Source organism: Talpa occidentalis, unplaced genomic scaffold, assembly GCF_014898055.3.
Source record: "Talpa occidentalis isolate TD23 unplaced genomic scaffold, MPIMG_talOcc4v2.1 talOcc4.16, whole genome shotgun sequence".
Taxonomy (NCBI): domain Eukaryota; kingdom Metazoa; phylum Chordata; class Mammalia; order Eulipotyphla; family Talpidae; genus Talpa; species Talpa occidentalis.
This window is the reverse complement of record NW_023601653.1, coordinates 65710544-65733974: the sequence shown is the minus strand read 5'-3', so window position 1 is coordinate 65733974 and position 23431 is coordinate 65710544. Positions and strand designations below refer to the sequence as shown.

Here is a 23431-nt window from a genome sequence, read left to right as displayed (position 1 = left end):
GTAATATCGCTATAGCTGGAGCAAAACGTTAAAAAACCAAGACATTGGCATCAGTACAGTCAGATTACACCAGTTTTACACACATCCATTTGCTTACATGTGTATATGTGTCTGTGTGTACGCAGTTTAACAAATTTTATAACATATAAACTCATGTCAACATCATCGAATAAGCCTTTCTTTTAAATTCTAGAAAACATGTTTCTATCAATTGTGTTGTCACTCTGAAGTATAATAGTTAAAGAAAAAGCAAGATAAATGTTAGATCCTTTCCTTTGCTTACCAGTTTTGCTTTTTGTGTTGGTTCATTTTGAGATAATTTTAGCATTTCCTCAGCACACATTACAACCTCTTCTGTGCCTAAAGTGTAGGACTTGCAATTCCAGTGAAGAACTCTGGATTCTACTATTTTACTGTTGTAGAACTTTGTAATACACCAGAGATTCTGTTATACACAATGTTTTCTCTACTGAGAAAGACACATAAATATGCAAATGCTTGAAAATCATTTATAGTTTGCCTAACTCTGAATATTCCTGCCCTAGAATTATTATTTTAAATGGAGTAGCCAGCTTCTAAAGGCCATTCAGTTACACTGAGAACTTTTCTAAGAGTTCGCCAGCATTGCTCTTATAGGTCTTGTCCTGTCCTGCAAAAGAATAGACATGGTTTTAGCTCCAACATCCATTCGATGACAAGCTAATTTTCACTTATTCAACACATTGTTTTTATCTGATTTCTGATATATTATCCATCATCTTTGAAATTATATTATGGATTTAAAATACTCCCATGGTTGTTCTGACAGGTATGATATCATTTCACAATTCCAATTTTGATGTACAATTTCAAATTATATCAGGGATATTGACCAGTGAAGTTATACAGAAATATTTCCCTTTTTTCCTTGAAATTAAATGCATCAAGACAACTGATTTTCACAGGAATAAGCAGATAAATATTAAAACCAAAGTGACAAATTCAGAAATAGTCATTCAGACTTCAGTGAAAATTACAAAGCAATGTGAACTTGTGGGTATGTTTAGGTCTTTCTTGGCCCTTGACACTACCTTACAGCTATTTTATAAAGGGAGATGCCTGCACAGAAACAGAAGCATCCAAACAATGGTGATTAACTTGTTACATATTTTGGACAGAAGTTGGCATTCTCCAATTGTCTCTGGTAAGGCAAGCTTTATAAGCCCATAAGAAAACACATCACTTATTTCAAAATGTACTAGTTTCATTCTTATGCACACCTCTTCTAAGTGCATCACCTAGACTGAAGCAAGAAGCTCATGTAGGAGCAGCAAAGAGCTCGTTGGCTGCACTGTGGCTTCTCCACCGCTTGCAGCTGGAAACTGTGTCTCTGTGGTGAGTGCTGTGAGCCTTTGGGTTCTCACACTGAACTAACACACCAAAGTTGATAAATTGTTCACTTCTTGATATCTAAAGCTGATTTTTACAAAGTATCACTGAAATGACAGAGACTTTTTATTGATCTTTAAGAAAATAACAATACATTATAAAGGTCTATGGTTAGTATTGTTTGATAAAATTTGGGCAGAAAGAGAAAACTAGGGAAGGGAAGATTTCAAGAATTGCAAGATGCATCATCAGTACCCAAATGAAACTACTCAGATGAGTAAAACTGTGCCAGTCAGAAAACTCACCCAATTTTTATTCTAAACTCTTATTCAGTAAAGGTCATTTATTTAAAAATCATAAGCTTTCACCAGATAGGTAGGTAGGTAGTTAGGTAGGTTGGTTGGTAGATAGGTAGATGATAGATAGATAGATAGACAGCTGTAGAGGAAAGAATATATAGACTATGATGTTAACAATTTTGGCATGTAATAATCTAGATAAAGGTACACATCATTTTTCCTTGATACTGCTTTCTCAGGCATGGTTAAATCTGAAATTATGTCAAAAACTAAAATAAGCAACAAAAACTGAAGGCACACTTGAAGCCTTTTTCTCTGAGATACAGCATCTAACATATCACTAAATCTAATTTGTGTATATTTTGGAATACACATATGTTAATAGGTGTGCACGTGCGTCTATCTTAGTCATCATTTCTTATCACAGTCATTACTCGGAAACCCGCAACTTTGACAAATTGAAAAAGCTTGATTCTTCTTGAACTCTTTACTTCAATGCTTAAATGTGTGTAATTAATTAATTTTTTCCAAAAAATATAAATTTCATTTCCTTATTTATTGTAGAGGTTCTGCACTTCTTTGGTGTCACAGCAATGGTCTGTGGCCCCAGCTCAGCCTGTGTCTGGCAGCCCTGGGTGTGACTGTGAAGGGGGAAGAGCAGGAGGCTTTGTATCCTGTGTCAGCCTGAGGAAATTAAAGACTAAGTGTAACCTGAAGATGTCACATCGTTCTCGCAGTCTTCAAGTTCTGTGTTTTCTGTGTAATCCTTCCCCCACATTGTATCCCACCTTTTGCTCTCCACCCCCTTTTCTTGGTTGGAGACCCACAGCCACAGTATCCAATACTAGGTCTTTCTTTTTGTTGCTTGGTTATATATATATATATTTTTTTTTTTCTGACACATTTTTTTTTTAAGTTTCTCAAAATAACTTTATTTAAGGAACTTTTTTTTAATATCTTAGGATTGCACATTATTGTGTAACACAGTGTGACAAATAGGAGGCAAAATCCATGATGTGGAGGAAGTGTTATTTGGATATATCACAAATCTCTTTTTTTTTTTTTTATCTTCGACACACTCTTACTAACAGATCCCTGCCCACTTTTGTTAATAAAATTACTCTTTCCTCATGTGTCATAAATATATCAGATAGCGCTTTACTAATTTTTCCATCTATACCAGGCCTTCGTTATGCTCTAATTAGCCCATTTTCCCCATTTATGATTACTTACTCTATTTGCATTATGTGTTTCTAATGGGTTTACTGATGTCAATTTTTCTCTAGTTTATAAACTCCATGAAAGCAGACACAGCTCTTTGACTTGTACACATGTTCATCTCAGTACTTAAAGCTCAATGCCCAGCCAATGGCAGGAAAAATCCTTGTTTGTGAATGGTATTCTATTCCTTTTTCCATCCATGGAGACAACGCATATTCAAACTCTTTTTGTTCCATTGTGGCTAACAAATTTGAGATATCTCCAGGCTCTTCAGAGCTATATTTAACCTTTATTTTGTTTTCTTATAAATATAATTTTCCTTGAAATTCAGCCCATTTTATTTTCTTACCTGAGCATTCATTGATCCTATCGATTACCCAATGAGACAAAGGAAGGACGGTATTTATGTAACCAACACTATGAATATGTGACATTAGTGAGAAGATTTACTTTCAAAGTACTGGAAGACTTGAACATCTTAAAATTTCTAAATACCTATGTCCCAGCATGAAGGGTTTTATTTAATATTTCTGTCCTAACCTGAGGCCCAGACCTGAACATCCGGGTTCTTGCCTGAAGCAGGTACTGAATGTTAGCTCCAGGGAAGGTTTCAAGTTTCCTATTGTGACATCTGAACCTTTCCCCCTGCTTGCTACTGAAGCTTGTTTACATTGGTGGTCTCTCCTTGCTAGAGATAACGAGAGACCTCCTCCTCTGAACCCTATATAACATTGTACACATTCCTGAATAAATGAGACTGGCGATGATCCTGGCTTTGTCTCCACTCCTCGCGTACCCCTGTCCCATACCAAGCCCCTGCTTCCTCCCCCGGGTACCCCGTTGATCTGCCCGGCTGGCCCGGACACTAGTAATGTTCTTTCACATTACTTATGTTATTTGAATCATTTTCCTATGTTACTAATATGGTTTATTATCATCTTACTGTGCATATTATGAATTTAAGCAAAATATAATACAAGGAAATCAATATACAATGACATCAATTTTAGGTAAATGAGTATTTCATATAGTTGAAGTCATAGCAATGGGATATATTTGATGTTCAATTTCTGTTATTTCTCTCCTTTCATCTGAGCTGAATATATTTTCTTCTTACAGGTACAATAGCCAATACTTTGCCATTCTTCATCACTTAACTGGCCATATTTTATTTGCATGGCTTTATTATCAGCAGTGCTCTGTCCTGGAATTTTAAGTCTAGAAGAGGAAATACTTTCCATTAAATGCTGAATTTGCTTCATGGAACATTGGCATTTTTAAGATCTATGATATTTTGATAAGCAGAAAATTTCCTTTCCTAGCTCTTCATCATTGTGAATGATAAATACATTGTGCTTTCCAAATTTTAAATTAAACCTAGAATTTGGATGGTACTAATGCCTTCACTTCTGACTATAATCTCCATAATATCAGGCAATTTCAGAGTATGTTCCACTTTCATTGGGATTTATGCATTGCCTTTACACATTACTGCTATATAAACATATTTAACCTTTGTATAGTACAACAAATCTGGTGTTAGTCATCAGTAATAATTGATTCTCTTCTGATAAAGTTTAATTTGCTCTTTCAAGAGTAAATATCGAAATCCTCAACACAGAAAGTATAAGCAATGATTCAAATGACAGTCTATTATAGCATGGCAATCAAAGTAAAGGAGGAAAATTCTCATGAAAACTGTGCTGTAATTCCGCAAGGAGTGCTTGTGATTACTACATGAATTTGTAGCATTACAAATGAATATGCAATCTTAAAATTTTTGGTAAATTTGAAGTTTTAATTTGAACACATAGCTTTTGTTGGGTAATCATGTCATTTAATGTGAGGATACTGAAAACACCTTTACATATTATGTTCACATGACATCTAAGGAGAAATCATATACTATAATTAGTTTTCTATATTTGAAGATCCATTGGACATTAATTTATTGTTAAGATTATTAAGACTAGGAAGATGGGATGAATGTATGATAATATTTCCACGGAGATATTCTTATGTACCTGACACTTTCAACATACAGAAATTAATCCTTTCACACCTACTTGTCATATCTACCTTATAAAATAGGTTCTCTTAGTCACCTTATTTATAGTGATGGAACAGAAACTGAAAGACAAAATTTCTGAATAGCAAGACTAAGATCTATGAAGAGTCAGAGCCAGGATGTCAATCCTGGCAGTTTAGCTTCAGAGCCCATATTATTAATTCCCCACCACATTAAACTGCATGAATGAAGATGGGGAAACTGGGTATTGATGTTTCATTTTTCACAGATCCTGCTAAACTGACTGTTAGAAATGTAGTGATCTCCCTGATCACATAGCAACTCATACAGGTTTGGGCTGCAGTAAATGGAATGAAAAAACAAAAGTTGGAATTCGGACCGAGTGTCCATTATTTCCCTCAAAGTATAAAACTGAAACCTGAGGGCCTCCCCTGCGGCGCAGCGATTGAGCGCTGGGCTGTGAAGCTGCCCGCAGCCTCTGCCTTGATGGCTTGATCCCCGGCCACCTGGCGAGGGTACCACATGGCTTGCAGACCTCTCCTGCCTCCCACTGCTCCCATCAGCAGTGTATTTCCTCAGACTGCCTGCTCTGCTCTCTGCTCTGGCTCTTGTGAATTCTCTCACCCTCCCGTGCTTCTGACTGTACCCAGCGCTTGTATAAATAAATAATAAATAAATCTTCAAAGAAAAAAGAAACTGAAACCTGAAAATGAACCTTAAAAATAAATACAGGAATCATTTCTTATTTTACAAATGATAGAGTGAAGGTTTCATTTACTTTATATTGACTGTTACAAGCATTTTTATAATATATTTGATTATGTATATATGTGCATATTGTTGGAGGTGTTTCAATTAGAATTTGAGATTGGAGATACATCATCTTGAGAAACATCACTCATCAGAGCAGCACGTGGAAATTTCAGGTTTTTAAAATCTATTATTTTTTGCTGCAAAATTATTAAGCTTTCTAAATGTGTTCACAGTACACAGAATTCTTGACTTATGATGAAGTCACAGTCCAACAAACCCATCATAAATTGAAAATATTTGAAGTCAAAAATGCATTTAATACCTTAACCTCCTGAACATGGTAGCTTAGCCTCATTCACTTTAAAAATATTCAGAGGACTTCTATTAGCCTATAGCTGGGCAAATTCACCTAACACAAAACATTTTAACATGTTGAATATCTCATGCAATTTTCTGACTATTCTACTAAAAATGAGGAAGAGTCTGGAGTGAATGAGTTACTGACCTTTGGGCTGGCCTGCCTGACTTGAGTCAGGGGCTCACTCTGCTGCCCACATTGTGACAGCATCACACTGCATTTCATTAACCAGAGACAGATAAAAATTCTAAATTCACTGCATGGTCTGTATATAATACCTGTAATTCTCATACTATAGAAATATCGAGAAATATTAAGTCAAATCATTCTAAGTCATGAACTCTCTGCAATAGACTACAACATAGAGTGAGTATATGGGCTCCTAAAGTTGAGAGATTGGTTAGGTGATTATTCAGAATGACTGAATTTTGTCAAACTTTCAGCCAATAGTACATGCATAGTCTGATAATAGGGTGATTAACTTCATACATAATTGTAGACAATTAACAATTTATCATAATGTGTAAGACTTTATAAGACTTTATGACTTTTTAAATTCTTAGTGGGTAGATTTTATTTTTAACACTCAAACCAATTATTTGGTTAATTTTATCACTAGTAGACAGAAGTGCCTTCTTTCTAATACAATATTCAATTATTGATGTTCTTATTTCACCTTTACGAGGGAGTCCATAGACATCTATGCCATGGTAAAATATCTGCACATTGAGTGGAGGTATATAACTATAATACAGTGGATCCCAAAGTATAGTATATTTTATAATTGTAGGGAATTATTTTTCAGAATGAAATTGAATATAGCCCAATGAGACAATCTGACTTGAGATCAGTAATATTTTTGAGAAAGTATAGAGTGGATTGAATATTGTCCCCTAAAATGCCAGTCCCCCCAAAACTTTATAATGTGATGTTATCTGGATATAGTTTCTTTGAAGATGTAATTCAAGTAAGGATCAAGATTAAATCTTAATGGATTGGGGCCTAAATCCAATGAGAGTGTCCTTCTAAGACAGAAATGGACACAGAGAAGAAGGACAAAAGTTCAATGTGAAGTTGAAGGTGAATATTTGGATGACACAAAATATCACCAGCACATCTCAGTGGCCCACGTCATTTAATATCCTCTATTTTTACTGAGGTTTCTATATTTCATTTACATATTAGTATTTTGGTAAACAATTTCTCCAATATATGCAATACAACAAATTGTTGTTCATCATCAATAACCATCAGTTGTGTTCCCTAGAAAATTCCTGCTCTTTTAGCAGAAAGGTAATTGCAATGGGAGCATAAAAATATACCAATACCTTGACTTCAGACTTTTGATTTCTGAACTCTATGATACAATTAATTTCTGCTGCTATAAGCCACCCACTTTGTGTCTGATAACAATACACCTATACCTTGACTTCAGACTTCTGATTTTTGATCTATATGATACAATTAATTTCTGCTGCTTTAAGCCACCCACTTTGTGGCTTATAGCAAATACAAATAAATACAGAGTTTGTGGCAAATAATTGTAAAGACTATTTAGTAAGACCTAGAGAGGGAAAGAGAGGTTTCAAGAAATTTCCTTGGAAGCCCATACCTTGCGGGGAAAAAAAAAATCTATATTGAAATTAAAATGACCACTCTGAGATGTGCTCTTGTAATCTTGTGCAGGACTCAATGACCATTAAGTACAATGGAAAATAATAATACCTCTATCATAAAACTCATGAGCAATTTAAATGAGCTATGAAAGTAAACTATTTAGCTTACTACTCTAATATTTCCCTAATTTAAATTTATTTTTCCTGTCTTCTCTTATGTAATCTGACATCTGTCCAAATTCCTAGTGAATATTTACACTAGGGAAAAAAATCACATTCTGGTCTGGAACTTTGAAACAGCAAGAGATTTACCTGTTTAGGTCAAGATTTGTGTTATCATACCAAATCCATGTCTGTAGTTTCCTGTTGTAGTATAAACCAATGAAAAACTTTTGTTGTTCTCCAGGGTACATCTTTGACACATTTATTACAAAATCCTGCAGAGACAAAAGTAAATAAATCTGAAAGTAGAACTTTCCCTAAGAAGAGTATACTCACTTACAACTTACATGTATAGACTTCTCTTTATACCACCTCTGTTCTAGTCTATGGAAGAATTAACTGTATTTTCCTCAGTTGCGTGTTTGTATGTCTACTACAAATAACTCCTTTATTTGAGCCATTGTTATTTTTTCTACATTATCTTTTAGTTATTTTCTTTGGTTATGGGTTTTAAAAATTAGCAATAAGGGTAGGAAGAGCACAAGGGACTAGGGTGATGGTTCATAGGTGATAGGTGATGGGAAAACTACGGGGACTACAATGATGAAAGAAAAAAATTAATGAAAGAAGACAAAAAAGTAGCAATAATACTTCCAGGTATAGTGACTTTAAGCACTGAAAGAGCAATTATAATTAGGTTATGTTATAAGTAGTGACACATGCCACAATATTGTAAATAAATACAGAATCAAAGGAGAAGAAATAGGGTTTTAAGAGATTATGGGGAGCTCAGAATGTTTTTCAAGGATGGTCTCAAGCTAAAATCTTAAGAGGGAGAATGCATTAACCAAAACAAGAGATTTGGGGGTGAATGGTAGAGGTGATAAAATGTGTCACAGTCACAAGAAACAATTTGAGAAAGACCTAGGAGCACAAGATCCTTCATGAGCCCAGGGCAGGCTGCTTCAGAGCAAGTGCTTGGGTGTGTAATGACAGAGGAGGCTAGCATAATGTGTAAGAATCAGGTTAAAAACTAATAAACAGATTATTTGAACTTTATCCTAACTGAAAAAAGTCACTTAAGTATTGTTAAGGCTAACATTCAAAGTGACAGTCAGATTGTAAGGATTCCAGAGACTGTCATATAGATGATGTCTTAGGGGAATACGTATCTTTTTTTTCAATTTTTTTTTTTTTTGAGGCATGTTTATTTATTTATTTATTTGTTTTGTTTTGTTTTTGTTTTTTTGTTTATACATGCACTGGGTACAGTCAGAAGCGCGGGAGGGTGAGAGAATTCACCAGAGCCAGAGTGGGGAGCAGAGCAGGCAGAAGGACCGAAGTACACTGCTGAGGGGAGCAGCGGGAGGCAGGAGAGGTCTGCGCACCATGTGGGACCCTCCTCCGGTGGCCGGGGAGCAGCCGGGGATCGAACCGGCGCCGCAGAGGTCGCCGGCAGCTTCGCAACCCAGCGCTCAACCGCTGCGCCACCGGGGAGGCCCAGGGGAATACGTATCTTGAGTGATGCTTGTCATTTAAAATTTTTTTGAAACAAAACTCACTAAAGTTAAGAAACATAATCCTTTCTTTACCACTTCATCTTCAGTATCCATTTTAAGAAATCTTGACTCTAGACGACTGCAAAGCCTTTCACATTCTATCCATTGATTTTTTTCTCTTGAGAAAAAGTAGCAGTTTTCTCCACGTTGATGCCAGTCAAAGGGACAAGTAGGATATATCCAAGCTATTAAAAAGGATAGAATATAACTGAATGCTTTTTGTCAGTGCAAGTCATCCAGTAAGTTTACTGAACTAATCACCCTTTACAAACAAACATCTTTGTGTCACATTGCATGTGTGAACACTTTAATTTAGTGTTAGATTTATCTTACAATAATGATGTCTTATTGAAGACATTTTGGTCTCCATGATTCAAGATATTATGCAGAGGAATGCATAATGAGAATTTTTAAATCATAAAAGTAAAAATATCTTAGGGAGTATAGCAAATTGTTTTATATAAATATATTCCTGAAAATTAAAAAATATATATATTATAGGCTGCAAATGGAGTCCTTCATGCAGGATCCCAAACAAGACTTTAAAATCTAACCTAATTATAGTTTCCTCCTCTCTCCACAGTGAATTCTGACCCCTTCAATATGGAGTCTCCTGCTCAGGACTAGGGAGGTCATCTGCATGATTAGACTCCAACTTCCCCTCATGGAAGGTGGCTTTGCCTGAAATAATCTTTCTTTCATTTTGTCAACAACATTGTCCCCCAAGTACTTGTCTTCAAAAACCTGCATTTTGTATAAACTCTTACAGATTCCTTGCATTTGCTCAATAACATGCTACCAATTCATGAACCATACAATAAAACAAATTGCATATTATCACTGCCATTTTTTACAATACATTCGACTTTATGATAAACTCTGTCCTATAGATGTCACTCACATCTGTTTACATTTGTACAGTTGTAATATCAAGCAAAATAGCTGATACAAAGTGAATTTTCTCCTCTCTCCTGACAATAAAATGAACATTCAGGGTTTTCTAAAATTACCTGTTTCATTTCCAGTAAATCTTCCAACCTTGAATGAGTTCTGGTTCACTGAAGAGAATTTAAAACAGCGTGTTTAAACTCAAAGAGAAAAATAATTGGACAATCTTTGTATTAGACACTGATCTAAATAGGAAATACAAAAATGATTAATGAAACATCACTTGCATTGAAGAATTTAATGCAATGGAGACATGAATATAAAATCAAACTATAATTATGAATATTCATATAGGACCTGAAGTCAGAGAATCAGAATAGAAGGAAATTTTGTTTTTTATAATAGTGATTTTTTTCAGAGTCAACAAAAAATAATTAAATGGAAAAAAGATGTTCATTAGCTGATCAGATAAATTGGAATCTTCTATAACCAGTTACCTGTAATCTCTCTCCAGTGTTGATGTTTGCATGCTACAGTTTAGATTATTCCTGGCAAAAGCACCAAATCTGCTTTGCTTTGTGTAGGTTAAGTAAAGTATCAGGCTTATCCACCCTCCTGCCATTAGATTAAATGCATGCCTGATGGCAGACACCTAAAGTAGGGTGTGGGCAAGCATAGGTGTGTACACCTGGGCTGAGGCTGGCTTATAAGAGCAGAACCAGATAGAGAACCAAAAGAGAGAGAAGCAGAGGCCACGAGAGAACTCCAGAGAGCCCAGAAAGAGTGAAGACTTGCCTCCTGATCCCAGGCACCCCTGCCTTCTATGTACCTGGTTAATGTGCAATAAAAGCCTGAAAAAGCCACCAAGGTCTCCAGGACTCTCTCCTTCACCCATCTGCTTGGATAATAGAGATCCTGCTCTATGCCATCCTGCCGCTACACTTTGTTTTATAAAAGCTTTCATTAAACTTGAAATAAAATAAATTTCGGAGAAAAAGTTGAATAAAATCAGGTCCAAACAAAACAAAAAGGAAAAAAAAATGGAAAGGAAGGAAATATTTCTGATAAAACAAATGTGAGAATGAATAGGAAGTAAGTATGGGTCATGAAATACTTCAAAATGAACAATTAGATGTGTCCATGAGAAATCATCTTCAGTCTCTGCAGAGAATATATGGTCAAGAGTGGATCAATAATGTATTACCTTCAACAGATTTCACTAGGTAAGTAGAAAAATAGTGTGTTTCCGTTTTACATAATGACTTACACCTTGCAGTTAAGAGTCCAACAGACAAAAGAAGCACCATGCAACAGATCCCCAGTATCACGGCAATGAATTTCCATGAGGGATGAGCAGGAAAATCTACAGAAAGAGATAAATACAAGTGTGACATCAGTCTCTACATGTTTCTTAAAGTAAATTTGAAATGATAGGCACATAACCAAACTTCATATGTTGATATATTCCACTAAAATGATGGCATGTAATGTGTGCAAACACAGAATCAGCACTTGAGAAGACAAAACTTTGAACTTATGCTGGCAAACAGATAAATCCAGAAAATAAGAAAATTAATTCTCAAGTCTTGGTAAGTATAAAAAATGAACATATCTGAACATATTCTCAGTATTTTCTTCTCAAATATATTGTCATATATATTGATGTTTTAAAATTACAGAAAAGGGTAAATAAAATAATTCAAGCAATACATTTTTTCACTAATTCAAAAAACATAGATTCAATGTTTGCAATACAGTAAAAATTACTAAACTTCATTTAATTTGCCCTAAAAGGTGTTTGGCTTTTATGCTTTATAAAACACAAATCTTCAAAATGTGTGTGTGTGTGTATTTGTGTGAGTATAATGATAGATAATCCTGTATACTTTAATGTAATTTAAGAAAAGGAAATGTAGAAAGCCCACATACCTTCACACCTAAAATCTGATAGAAATTTTTTTTCAGGTTTTTGAAGTCCTTGCCTTCTCTGTGGCTGAGATGGATGTTGAAGTCGCACATCAGAATAAACTACTTCACTCATTACTGAAGGGTAGAAAATTCATCAAATGAACTGAAAAAGTACATTTTAGATGACAGTCTATTGTTAAATTAATAAGTAAAATTCATGTTGAATAAAATAGTGTTGGGAATGAATTAAAAAAATGTAGTAATACCAAACACGAAAAAAATTAGGAAAGGAAAATATATGAAATTTTTTAGGATTAGGTCATAAGTTTCTGTAACATACCATTTCAGGAATTTTTACTGTTGCCTATTCACAATTATTAATCTTACATAAAATTATAAATCACTTATTTTATGTGATAAACATGTCACTCACCGACAAGTAAAAATTTACAGGTGATCTGTTTCTGTGCTGACATGCAGGGAATCAGTTTGTCTGCACAGCCTGCATCCAAGTCCCTCCTCACCTTCCCTGCTCCTGCCCCTGTCAGTCTCCCCTTTACTTCTACTATCCTCCATTTTCCCATAATTCCACTGGGATACCTCTTCTTTTTCAATATAACATAAATATTTCTCCAACCAAATATTTTATTTCAATTCTTCATTCTGAAGTATGCTTTCTTTTATTTTTATGCCTATTATAATTTTAGCTAACTCAATTTATAAAGCAATTTATACCAACTTTACTAAAACTCAGATTCTTCAATAAAATTTTTTTCATTCAGTTTTTCTCATTTTTCTTTATTTATCTTCATTCTATCAAATATCTTATTTTTTAAAGTCTCCCCATTATATTATGAAGCCCTTGATATGTTTTACTAATTTTTTGTGTCATAATTGCTTATTTGATTTCTTCATGCAGTATAAAAAGTTAAATTTACTTGAAAATTAATATTTTATACTAAATAAAGTACAATTCAGATGAAATTTGGAAACAATTTTCTTCATTATAACATTTTAGAAAATTTGAAAGAAATCAATGGGAGATGCTATTTTCTACAAGAAGATAATAGAACAAAGTCCCTATAATCAAGACACATATGTGGGAAGATTATGATTTCATCATGCTGACTTCATTTGCTTTTTTTCAACTCATAATTCATATAAATTAACAACTCCCAAGTGTCATAAAATGTCATAATAAATAATAACATTGCAAATGTGTAAAATCATTAAAATATATTTAAAATAGCCTCTTTAAGCCCATTCAAACACACCCGATTTTCCTCCTAGCATCTCCATTTTAACCAGCCTTTCCTCGTGTCTTTTTCTCTGTCTTTTTCCCTACTCTGGAAGCCATACTTTTCTTCCAAATGACACACAGAGTATACAATTTTTACATATAGGTTGCTTAAAGAGCCAATATATGTATTATTTGCAAGAAAAAACATATAATTCCATATTGAATAAACACTTTGCCTTTGAATATATACCTTTAATTTCCTTCCATCTTATTTCCCTTAAATTCTAAATAAACACATATTGACAAATAGAATAAACATCTGGGAAATGATAATTACCTGAAATTTAGAAGACAATGTCTGATATTTTGAAGAGTGCAGATATATGTCCCGGGAAGAAGCAGATGCAAACTCTTATTAAAGAAGTTGAAATTTAAAATTTTTGAGATTCCATGGTAGACATCTGGAGTCCAGTAAAGAAGAAAATAAATATATGCACAGGCTAATGATACCTTTGTCCCTCCCATGAGAGACACTGACAGGTGAGTACAAAGGTCAAGAACAAGAGAGCTCTGGATGCAACCACACAGGAAACTCTTCTACTGCTGCTCAATTTAGCTTTGCATCATCTCTAGATTGGGCCTTTCTTCAATTTTACCTTAAATGACACAGATATGCAATTATTTGCATAATGGCCAATCCCTTTCACTCAGTCCTTAGTGTCACATATATAACTGAATGTCATCGATATTCAACAAGATAACCTTCAGATACTTTTATTAATTTCAAAATACTTTAGGTACCCTCTATGTATCTTGAATGTACTTTACATTCTAAATTCAATTATGATTCTAGACATATTATTTGAGACACTTTTGTGATGTCTCTTGTTGACCCTTTCAGTTCCAGGGTAGGTGCTGTATTTCATCACTAGATTGTGGATATAGGTTCCTTTTCAGTCCCACTCAGCGTTTCTTTATTGTGGCCTGCCCAACACTTTCCATGGAGCATACCTATCAGTAATGTCACAGAAAGAAATCAACAGACAAATGAAAACTTACCAATGAGTTATTTACATTCATATCAAATATAGTTTTTCAAAATTATTTTATTTTTAGAAAAAAATATTATTCTTTGGAGAATTTTACCATTACTTTAGCTAGAGTTAGAGTTTATATTCATTTTGGTGAATATTTTAACATTTTATAAGATTTTTAGCTAATTAATATGAGCCATTTCCTCCTAATCTACAAGAAAATAGTCATAGTTCAAACTATTACTATTACATAAACAGAAAGATACTCACATAACTAAATAAAATGTGGAAAAAAAGGTAAATAACCCTTTTAAAACTGCATAATGATCACCAAATAAATTAAAAATAATAAAGTATTAAATCAAACAAAGTGGTAGATTTTACAAATTAAATTTTAAAAAATAAGTGTGATAAAATATATTTGAAGAGAAGAAATTTTTGGCCTCAAATATTTTAAAAATCAGTGTCTCCCCAGTGGCACCAGCATTAAAGTTTCAGCACTATCAAGCTATCACCAGCCACTGCAGCATGAGTTAGATCCCAAGCCAGGGAGATAGTCCACATGGCGGAGCAGAACTCTCCTGTCTTGACTGCTGCAACCTTCAGCAGTGTATTTCAGTAGATCCACCTGTTCTGCACCCCACTCTGTCTCTGTTGAATCCTCCCAACCCTTGTACCCTTGGCCTTTACCCCAGTTCTTGTATGCATAAATTAAAAAACATAAATCTTTAAAAAATTAAAATATATATTAAAAATCAAAATCACTAATATTTTAAGAGTAAAGAAATAGAAAACTCCTCTGAACTACATGCTATGCTGTAACCAATGATATTTAAATTAAAAAAAAAGAGAAAACTCTACTAAAATGCAACTATTTATCATCAGTGAATCAGAGCTTATTTAAACGCAGAATTTTTTATCCTGAAAATATCACCTACATCAAGGAATCAAATGAAACAGGTAATTTTGGTAATCTCTGAGTCATCATTTCATTGGCAGTAGAGAGTAAAGAATTAGCTGTGACTCAGCTATTTTGCTGATGCAAAAAATTCTGTACAGCAAGCAGACATGACTGAAACCAGCTTGTTAAACTGAATATTTCTCATAGTCACCTGAATTATTAAAAAAAAATTAACAAGTATAATTATATAGTTGGTCTTATTATATGATTTAGGAGTTGAACAGTGTCCTGTCTAGCAAGTTTAAGGGATCTGAAAAGATTTTTACAAAACAGATGGTCTTCAAAGATGATAGAGAGTGGGACAAGGTTGTTGGCAAAAAGAGAGAAAGATTATTTCAGGCACAGCCAACTTCCATTCAGTGAACTTAAAGGTTCCTCATCATGCAGATGACCTCAAAGCAAGTGGTGTTTTATTAACCATTTTCATATTTGCCAATAAGTACAGTGTCTGGCAAATAGGATTTTCCAATTGTTTTTTTCTTTGAGTTTAAATATGGCCTCTGAATTCTCTTCAGTGAATCAGCACACATTTAATGCAGAAGGACCACCAGGAAATATCGCGTACAAGGAAGCAAACAAAACAGGTAATTCTGGAAGTTTCTGCCTCATCATTTTATCTTAAGAAGAGATAATTAACATTGTATTAGCAATTTTCCTTGATAACTACAACTGTGTCCATCAAGTGGACCTGAGATTTTTATAGCTAAAAGACCGTGGGACAAATTTTTGCAAAAAAATAAAATTTTAGGCAAAGCCCCCTTCCCTCAGGATAGAACAGAGGGTCATATGCAAATGAACTTACTAGTGCTGAACAGGATACTCCAGATGATGGGTTTAGAGTTCACTTGGGGAGAGGAGGAGTTTAGTGGTTTTAAGTTTTGATGGGATCGTACATGAAGGACTTCAGTTGTGGCTATTATTTGTTTCTTTTTAAGCAACAACATAATTATATTAATAGCAATATATTATGTTTCCTTAGACATTTTTTAAAGATTTGTTTTATTTATTTATACATATAAGAAGTGGTGTGCAAGTCAGAGGTGCAGGGGTGAGAGGATTCACCAGAAACAAGAGTGGGGAGCAGAACAGCAGGACTTACTGAAATACACCATTGAGGGGAACACCAGGTGAGACAGGAGAGGTCTGCTGCACCATGTGGATCAGTTCCCTAGCAGGGGATTGAACTCATGCTTCTGTGGCTGGCAATAGCTTGATAGCACTGAGACTTTAACCCTTGCACCACCAGGGATGCCCCTTCTTATATATTTTTATTTTCTCATTGAAAGATTCTCTCCCTTATGCATTTATGCATCTTGAAGTACATAATACTTTCAATGATATTAGTTATTAATGTAAGATCAAAGTAATACTAACATAAAGTACCTGCAAATATAAAATAAATGATGACTGTAGAAGACAGATTTGCTTAGTAAACTTCCTTGCACTGACAGAATTGAATGATAGGCTTTCAATTATATTCTTTTTTAATAGTTTGGAAATATCCTATTTGCTTGCACAACTGGCATTAGCATGGAGGGAACTGCTGTTATTTCTCAAGAAAAAAAGTTCTTTGTAACAAATTTGAAGATTTCTGCACTGGTTTAGGGTCAAGATGTGTTTCTTAAATATTTTGAGTGTTTCAGAAAATTTAAAAATGACAGAAGTCATTCAAGATTTTTATTCCTCAAAAACATGTTCTATATGGCAGTTATAGAATAGGAATATTCTATGGAATCTTTACCATTTGACTGTAATTTTGAATGTTAATTTAATAGTACTTGAGTCGCTTTCCTCAGCTCTTAGTATAAAGCACAAATGATCTGTTTATTAACTTTTAACCTGACTCTCACCTGTTATACGCATGTTCTTGCCATCATGGACCCCCAGCAGCCTGTCCTAGAGCAACCTACTCTGGGCTCACAATCATGAACTTCTTTACATTCATGAAGGCACCTGTGCGCCTTCATGTCTTTGTTTCTCAAATTGTTGTTTCATCTGCATGAGACATTTTTTTTTTAATCATGTACTTTTTATTTTATTTTAGTATATTCTGTCTTTTTTTTTAATAATAAATTTTATTTTTATATTCCCCATACAATTGCAGGCCCCCCATTCTGACCCCAATCCCTCCCCTCCCGCCCCTCACCCCCAAAAAGTGTCTCTGGTTCATAGTTTTTGTTGATTTTGATTTTCACTTTCTTATAGTTATTCATTTTCCTGGTCCCTTATTTAAGTTTTCTAGATTCCTGCTATGAGTGAGACCATCCGGTATTTTTCTTTTTCTTTCTGGCTTATTTCACTGAGCATGATCCCTTCCAGTGCCATCCATGTTGCTGCAAATTGCATGTGTTTATCTTTTTTGAATGCATGAGACATTTTTATCTCCTCTATGTCTCATCTGCAAATCTCTTTTCTTGGTTAATGCATCCTAAGTCTAATAAGACTTTACCTTATTAGAAAATCCCTTCAAGGGCCTCCCCTGGTGGCGCAGAGGTTGAGCGCGCTGGGCTGCGAGGCTGCCCGCAGCCTCTGCAGCGCGGGTTCCTTCCCAGGCCGCCAGAGAGGGTCCCACCAAAAAAAAAAAAAAAGAAAGAAAAGAAAATCCCTTCAAAAACATTCAGGTCTTATCACAACCTGATAATACACCAGTTACTTCTCCTTTTATTCTGTATTTATGATCTTGTGACATGTGTCACTACCTAATTATGTGTTCTATTTTTTTCAGTTTCTAATCTAAGTGACTCCAACTGTAAGGTTTTTTGCTCATTTTTACAACCCATAACCAAAGAAATGACTAAAACAATTTAGACCAAACAAACAAACAAACAAACAAAAAAATACATCCTTCATGAATAAAGAAGTCATTAGCAGTAAGTGTTCTATCCTGTGTTTAGAAAACCTGCTTATCCTTCCAGATCTTTGAATACAATAGAACAGAAAGCCTGAAGGGAAGTTTATGAATGAAATAATGATGTTAAAACAATTATGTTCCTCTTTCTGAGAAGTTGTACTTTCTGATTTATTTTCTTTCTCTGTAGATTTTTGTAGTGAAATTGTCAAAGACGCAATGTGACACGCAGCAATAAAAGTTTCCGATAAGTTTGTACTACAACAGGGAAGACTAAAATAGGTTTGGCTCAATGCACAGGTCCTAACCTGAGCAAGTAAGTTGTTTGCAATTTTAAAATTCTAGACCAAAAATTCTCTTTTTTTTTTTGAACTGTAGATATTTACTGTGCATATGAACAGAATTTAGATTTTGTAACAGCAATATACATCATAAATCAATCTGGAAAACAGGATGATGGAAAGAAGGCTAATCATTTTACTTTCTTTTTTTTGTATTCAAATCTCTGATTATTCACACCAAGAGACTGAAGTTTCTGTGATCTATAATCATCCACTTATACATAAAGAAATTGATTTGTAGAGAAGCAATAATTAGATAGTCTTACCATATAAACCTGAGATTTATGCTATAGAATAGCTTACTTTTGTATTTTTACTGTTTCCAAATCTGATGCTTCTGTGATTGTTGATTATAATTACTTATAATGCAAAAGAGACCCTTGGAAATTCTTTTGTGGCTAGAGGAAGTACAAAATACAAAACTTCTGGGCCTCCCGGGGTTGAGCGCCGCACTGTGAAGCTATCCACAGCCTCTGCAGCGCCGGTTCCATCCCGGCCAGCCATCGAGAATCCCACATGGCACAGCAGAGCTCTCCTGTCTCGCCCGCTGCTACCCTCAGCAGTTTATTTGGTCAGTCTGCCTGCTCTGTTCCCCGCTCTGTCTCTGGTGAATCCTCTCACCCTCCTGCGCATCTGGCCTGTACCCCAGTTCTTGTATAAATAAATAAATGTTTAAAAACAAAACAAACAAAAAAATACAAAACTTCTGACTGAATTAGTTAACAAATCTTTAATCTCATCAGGCAATTGCTTTACTGAAGTCTTGTAAATAAGAAGCATGGGGTCTCATAATTCTGTTAATAAAATCACACACAATAAAATCCAGGATAATAATAAATCACATATACAACAAATTCTTAAATCATTTTTCATTTTTTGCACAGTGTGCAAAAATTTTACTTTCTTAAGTTATTTAGATTGTTCATCAGTTTTATGATTGAGGTATTGTTAGGGGGCAAAGGATGTCCCAAAGCTATTTCCATATAGGCTTTGTGGACTCCACCCCCACCCCAGGTCAAAGCCAAAGACACTGGGAACTCCAAATCCCATCACCACCAAAGGGAAGGTGGCTGGGACCTGAGGTTGGGGTTAAGCAGCCAGGTGGATAGAAAAGGCAGACACGTGGGCTTTGGGGGACCCATTTTGGGCTCTCCACCAGCTCGCAGTGTCCGGCCAGCTCTGAGAGTGCCTTTGGGTTTCCAGGTCGGTGGATCGGGTAGGACGCATTAAAGACTTTATTTCCCTATTTTCTCCCTGAGTTGTACATTTTCCTTATTTCCTTTCCTCTTGTAAATAAACCTTTTATTAACCTTTTTGTGTGTGTCTGTAGTAGAGTATTCATAAGTCCCTTTAAAGTGCGCGGGTGAGGACCCACAGCCAGGAACCCGTTTAACATCGGGGTTGCTCTATAACAGTATGACCATTCTGTAATTAATCAAAAGGTAATTGAATATAAATTTTCACAATATTTCAAGAGTACTTACTGGAGTTGTCACTTTAATTTTAATGTTGTTTGTTTGATTCTAAGACCTATGCTCACAAAGCAATTTTCTTTAAATATCTCACTCCCTCTCTAGGGCTCATGCACAATCTTTGTTGCCACAAATTGAATTTGTATTTGTTATAAGGCAAGCACTGGGTATTTTACAGCAACAGAATTCTATTCTCTTAGAGGTAAGAAGGCAAAAGTTTGCAGTCAGTTCTTTGGTATATTTAGTCTCTTTGGAGCTTCCTTTCTCTCAAAAGACCCAGCTGAAATTTTCTAGAGACAAAATTAATTGTTAATGATGATAAACAGCAATTTGCTATACTGATTAATCTGGTAATTATACTGATTTTGATTATACTGTAATAATTATTTCTCAAAATACTTATCTGTAAAGGAAATACAGTAAACCTCAGTGAAAATGGAAGATATTATATGCACTGAGCCACAGAGACTGGCTGGTGGTAGTGACATCACCCAAACATACATTTCCAACTTCAGGCTGCTGCTTCTCTGCTTCTTGCTGTGACAATTTCTCTTTATCAGGATGCTATACAATAATTTTGACTCCCATCCAACAAGATTTCATTTTAGGCTTTACCCTAATATACAAAGAAGCTATTTCCAGGTCACTTCACATTCTGAGGCTCTGGGTGGCATGCATTTTAGAGAACATTATTCAATTCACTGCATACTTTCTCATAAAGATTACTGACAATTTAATTCATATTTTTAAAATTTACTATGGTGTGAAAATCCGAGACATTTGGTAGACACGATACTCTGAATTTTAAATTTCTCCTGGTTAATCACATGCAGTGTGACTCTCCTGATGTGTGCAGCTCCTACTCAGCCAGGCAATGCTGAGTCAGCAAACCATTCTCTGTAGACTATTTCTCATTTCAGTACAATAAATTGTGTGAGATAGTCAACAGTGTAAAAGAAGCTTTGTTTTTCATGGTTTTGCCCAAATGTAGGCTAATGTAAAGCGCTCTGAGCATGTTTAAGGGAGGTGAGGCTAAGCAACCACATTCAGTAGGCTAGGGGTATTAAATATGTTTTGATTTAAGATATTTTTAATATGATGAATTTGCCATAATATGACCTCATCATAAATCATAAAAGATCTATATTGTGAACACATATGATACCTAGTGACAACTGCATAGCAAAAAATAATCAAAGAGCAGAAATTTTGTTTGCTACTCTGATGAGTTAAATTTTTCAAGATGATGTCTCTCCGATCTACAATTCTAATTTAAACATTCATTTGAGCACATGTAACCTTGCACCCATAATTAAATTGCCAAATATATTACAATGTTTGTAGCAGGCTATATAAAATAAAGAAACCATTCCATTCTATCATTTACAAACCAAGTTTCAGATTCATTCTATTTATCTTTTTTTTTTAAAGATTTATTTATTCATGCATAGAAGAACCAGGGTATAGGCCAGATGCACAGGAGGATGAGAGGATTCACCAGAGACAGAGTGGGGAACAGAACAGGCAGATTGACTGAAATACACTGCTGAGGGGAGCAGTGGGTAAGGCAGGAGAGGTCTGCTGCACCATGTAGGTAGTTCCCCGGTGGGGGATCGAACCAGTGCTTCAGTGGCTTCGGATAGCCTCATAGTGTTATAGGACAGGGAGAAGGGCAGCCCAAACCCCGCAAACCTGCCTATTCTAAATGGGTTCTGCCATCCGCCGCATCAACACAAAACATAGGAGACTTTAATGGGAAGGAACTTTAATAAAACTAGGAAACAATACAGGTAAGGCAAAGAGTCTAGTTTCTAAATGAAGCACCCAAAGTTACCCGTCCCCTCGTGGGTAAAAGTCCATCCATACGGGATCGGCCCAGAACAAGGCCCCAAAGCCTGCCACAAGTCTAAAGCATCTTCCAGTGGGGACCCACAGAAAAGGGCCAGAAACAACCGGACAAACCCGGAAGGAAAAGAGCAAAATCAACATCAAGATAAAAGCTGCCATTGTCACCTCCCCTCGGATCTCTCACCCACATCTGTGTCACCCAGTCTACGACCAAAAGACAAGCGCAGTTTCTTCACGTGTCTCTAGGCTCCACGCGCCTCCTCCAGGTCTCCTGGCTCCATCCTGCTTCCTTCCTCAGTCTCTTCTGCAGCTTCTTCTCTTCCTGCTCAGCTCCACCCTTCCTTGGGCGGGGCAGGGAAACTCCCCCTTTCCTGGGGACCACCCTGTTACAATAGTACTGATGATTAACCCATTGCTCCAGGGAGGCCTCATTAATATTTCTTGAATTTCCTCTTCTTTACTCTCTCTCAGAAAAAATAATTAAGGAAAAAAGTATCATCTGTGATTGCCCCTCACCTCAAAGTTATATCAAACAGAGATACCTGAACCCTTTAACCTTTCTTTTGTGCATCTTTCTCACTTTTTTTCTTTGGCAACAAGTCCTTTTTCCCTTACCCATTTCATTGCTGTAGCCTCAGGGATCCACTTCACTGTAAAGCTAGTAACAGGCAGGGCCACAGTCCTGGATCTTAAGTGATAACAGAGCAGCACTTAGTGAGGGTGGCCAAGAGGGCAGCCCAGTAAGGAGGCTGAGCTCATCTCCTCCAGGTACTCACAGCAAGGTAGTCACAGAACAAAGTGAATCACTTTGTAAGGGAAACTCAGATTAAAGCACATGCTAGGAGTAAAGTCCAGAGGAGGGGGACCTCACCTACCTTAGAAAATGCCAAACTTGCAGCCCAGCCAGGTGGGTAAGGCAAGACCCAGAGGCCCTGGGTATCCTGCAGTCTGCCTTGTGGAACTGGCAATCCCCTTGCAGGGTTAAGCTTAACCCACCTCAGCAAGGTCTGCATGGGTCAGGAAGCAGGTGGTCCACAGTAGGCTCTGCAGATCTCAGCACAGAGCTTGTCAGGCTCTAGGGAGGGTCCCAGAAGCAGTCTCTCAGATCCTGAGCCATAGAGCAAGAGGTAGTATCTTCTAGGATCAGAATAGAATAGAAAGGGCCTGGAGGAATAGGAAGGCTCCAGAGATAAGGGCAACAAATCCCAAAGGAACTAATCAAACATTCCAGCACTAGGGGCAACAGGATATTCCCCAACAAGGACAATAAAGAAAAAGGATGCTAAGATTAATCGGCTGGGACAGAGACTTAATTCTGGGCACAGAGACACTAAGGCAGAGTGAGTGAGACCACCCAGCACTAACCAATCACAAAGAAACTGATGGGGCTTTAGACTCATTAGGGAAAGAAGGTGCATATTCCCTGAGGCACAACTCACTGCTGCTTCCTTGCCCCTCCCTGCCCTGGTCTAGGATCTGGGAGTCTCACTTTGTTTCTGTTCCTTTTCTCCTTAATACTATTTTTC

General features: G+C 35.9%; 1 protein-coding gene across 3 annotated transcripts; it reads right to left on the bottom strand.

Moving 5' to 3' along the window:
- Nucleotides 1–215: 215 nt before the first annotated feature.
- LOC119248347 (C-type lectin domain family 7 member A-like) lies at nt 216–22108 on the bottom strand. 3 transcript variants are annotated; one of them, XM_037515300.2, is made up of 8 exons: nt 17846–17879; nt 13739–13862; nt 12183–12296; nt 11521–11616; nt 10376–10423; nt 9399–9550; nt 7957–8081; nt 216–649 (listed from the first exon to the last, which is right to left on the bottom strand). In XM_037515300.2, the coding sequence occupies exons 3-8, from the start codon at nt 12292–12294 to the stop codon at nt 631–633; spliced, it is 552 nt and encodes a 183-aa protein (XP_037371197.1). In that variant the 5' UTR covers nt 12295–12296; nt 13739–13862; nt 17846–17879; the 3' UTR covers nt 216–630. The 3 variants fall into 3 exon arrangements, with proteins under 3 accessions (XP_037371197.1, XP_054552789.1, XP_054552788.1); XM_054696814.1 differs by lacking the exons at nt 216–649; nt 17846–17879 and adding exons at nt 3915–4106; nt 22090–22108; XM_054696813.1 differs by lacking the exon at nt 216–649 and adding an exon at nt 3915–4106.
- Between the last annotated feature and the right edge of the window lie 1323 nt (nt 22109–23431).

Coding starts and splice junctions, on each gene's coding strand:
- LOC119248347 (XM_054696814.1), bottom strand. CDS start 12,294: ATGAGTGAAGTAGTTTATTCTGATGTGCGACTTCAACATCCATCTCAG. Junction 9,551..10,375: donor ATTTACTGGAAATGAAACAG/GTAATTTTAGAA, acceptor CCTTTTTAATAG/CTTGGATATATCCTACTTGT. Junction 8,082..9,398: donor TGGATACTGAAGATGAAGTG/GTAAAGAAAGGA, acceptor TTGTCTCTGCAG/GATTTTGTAATAAATGTGTC.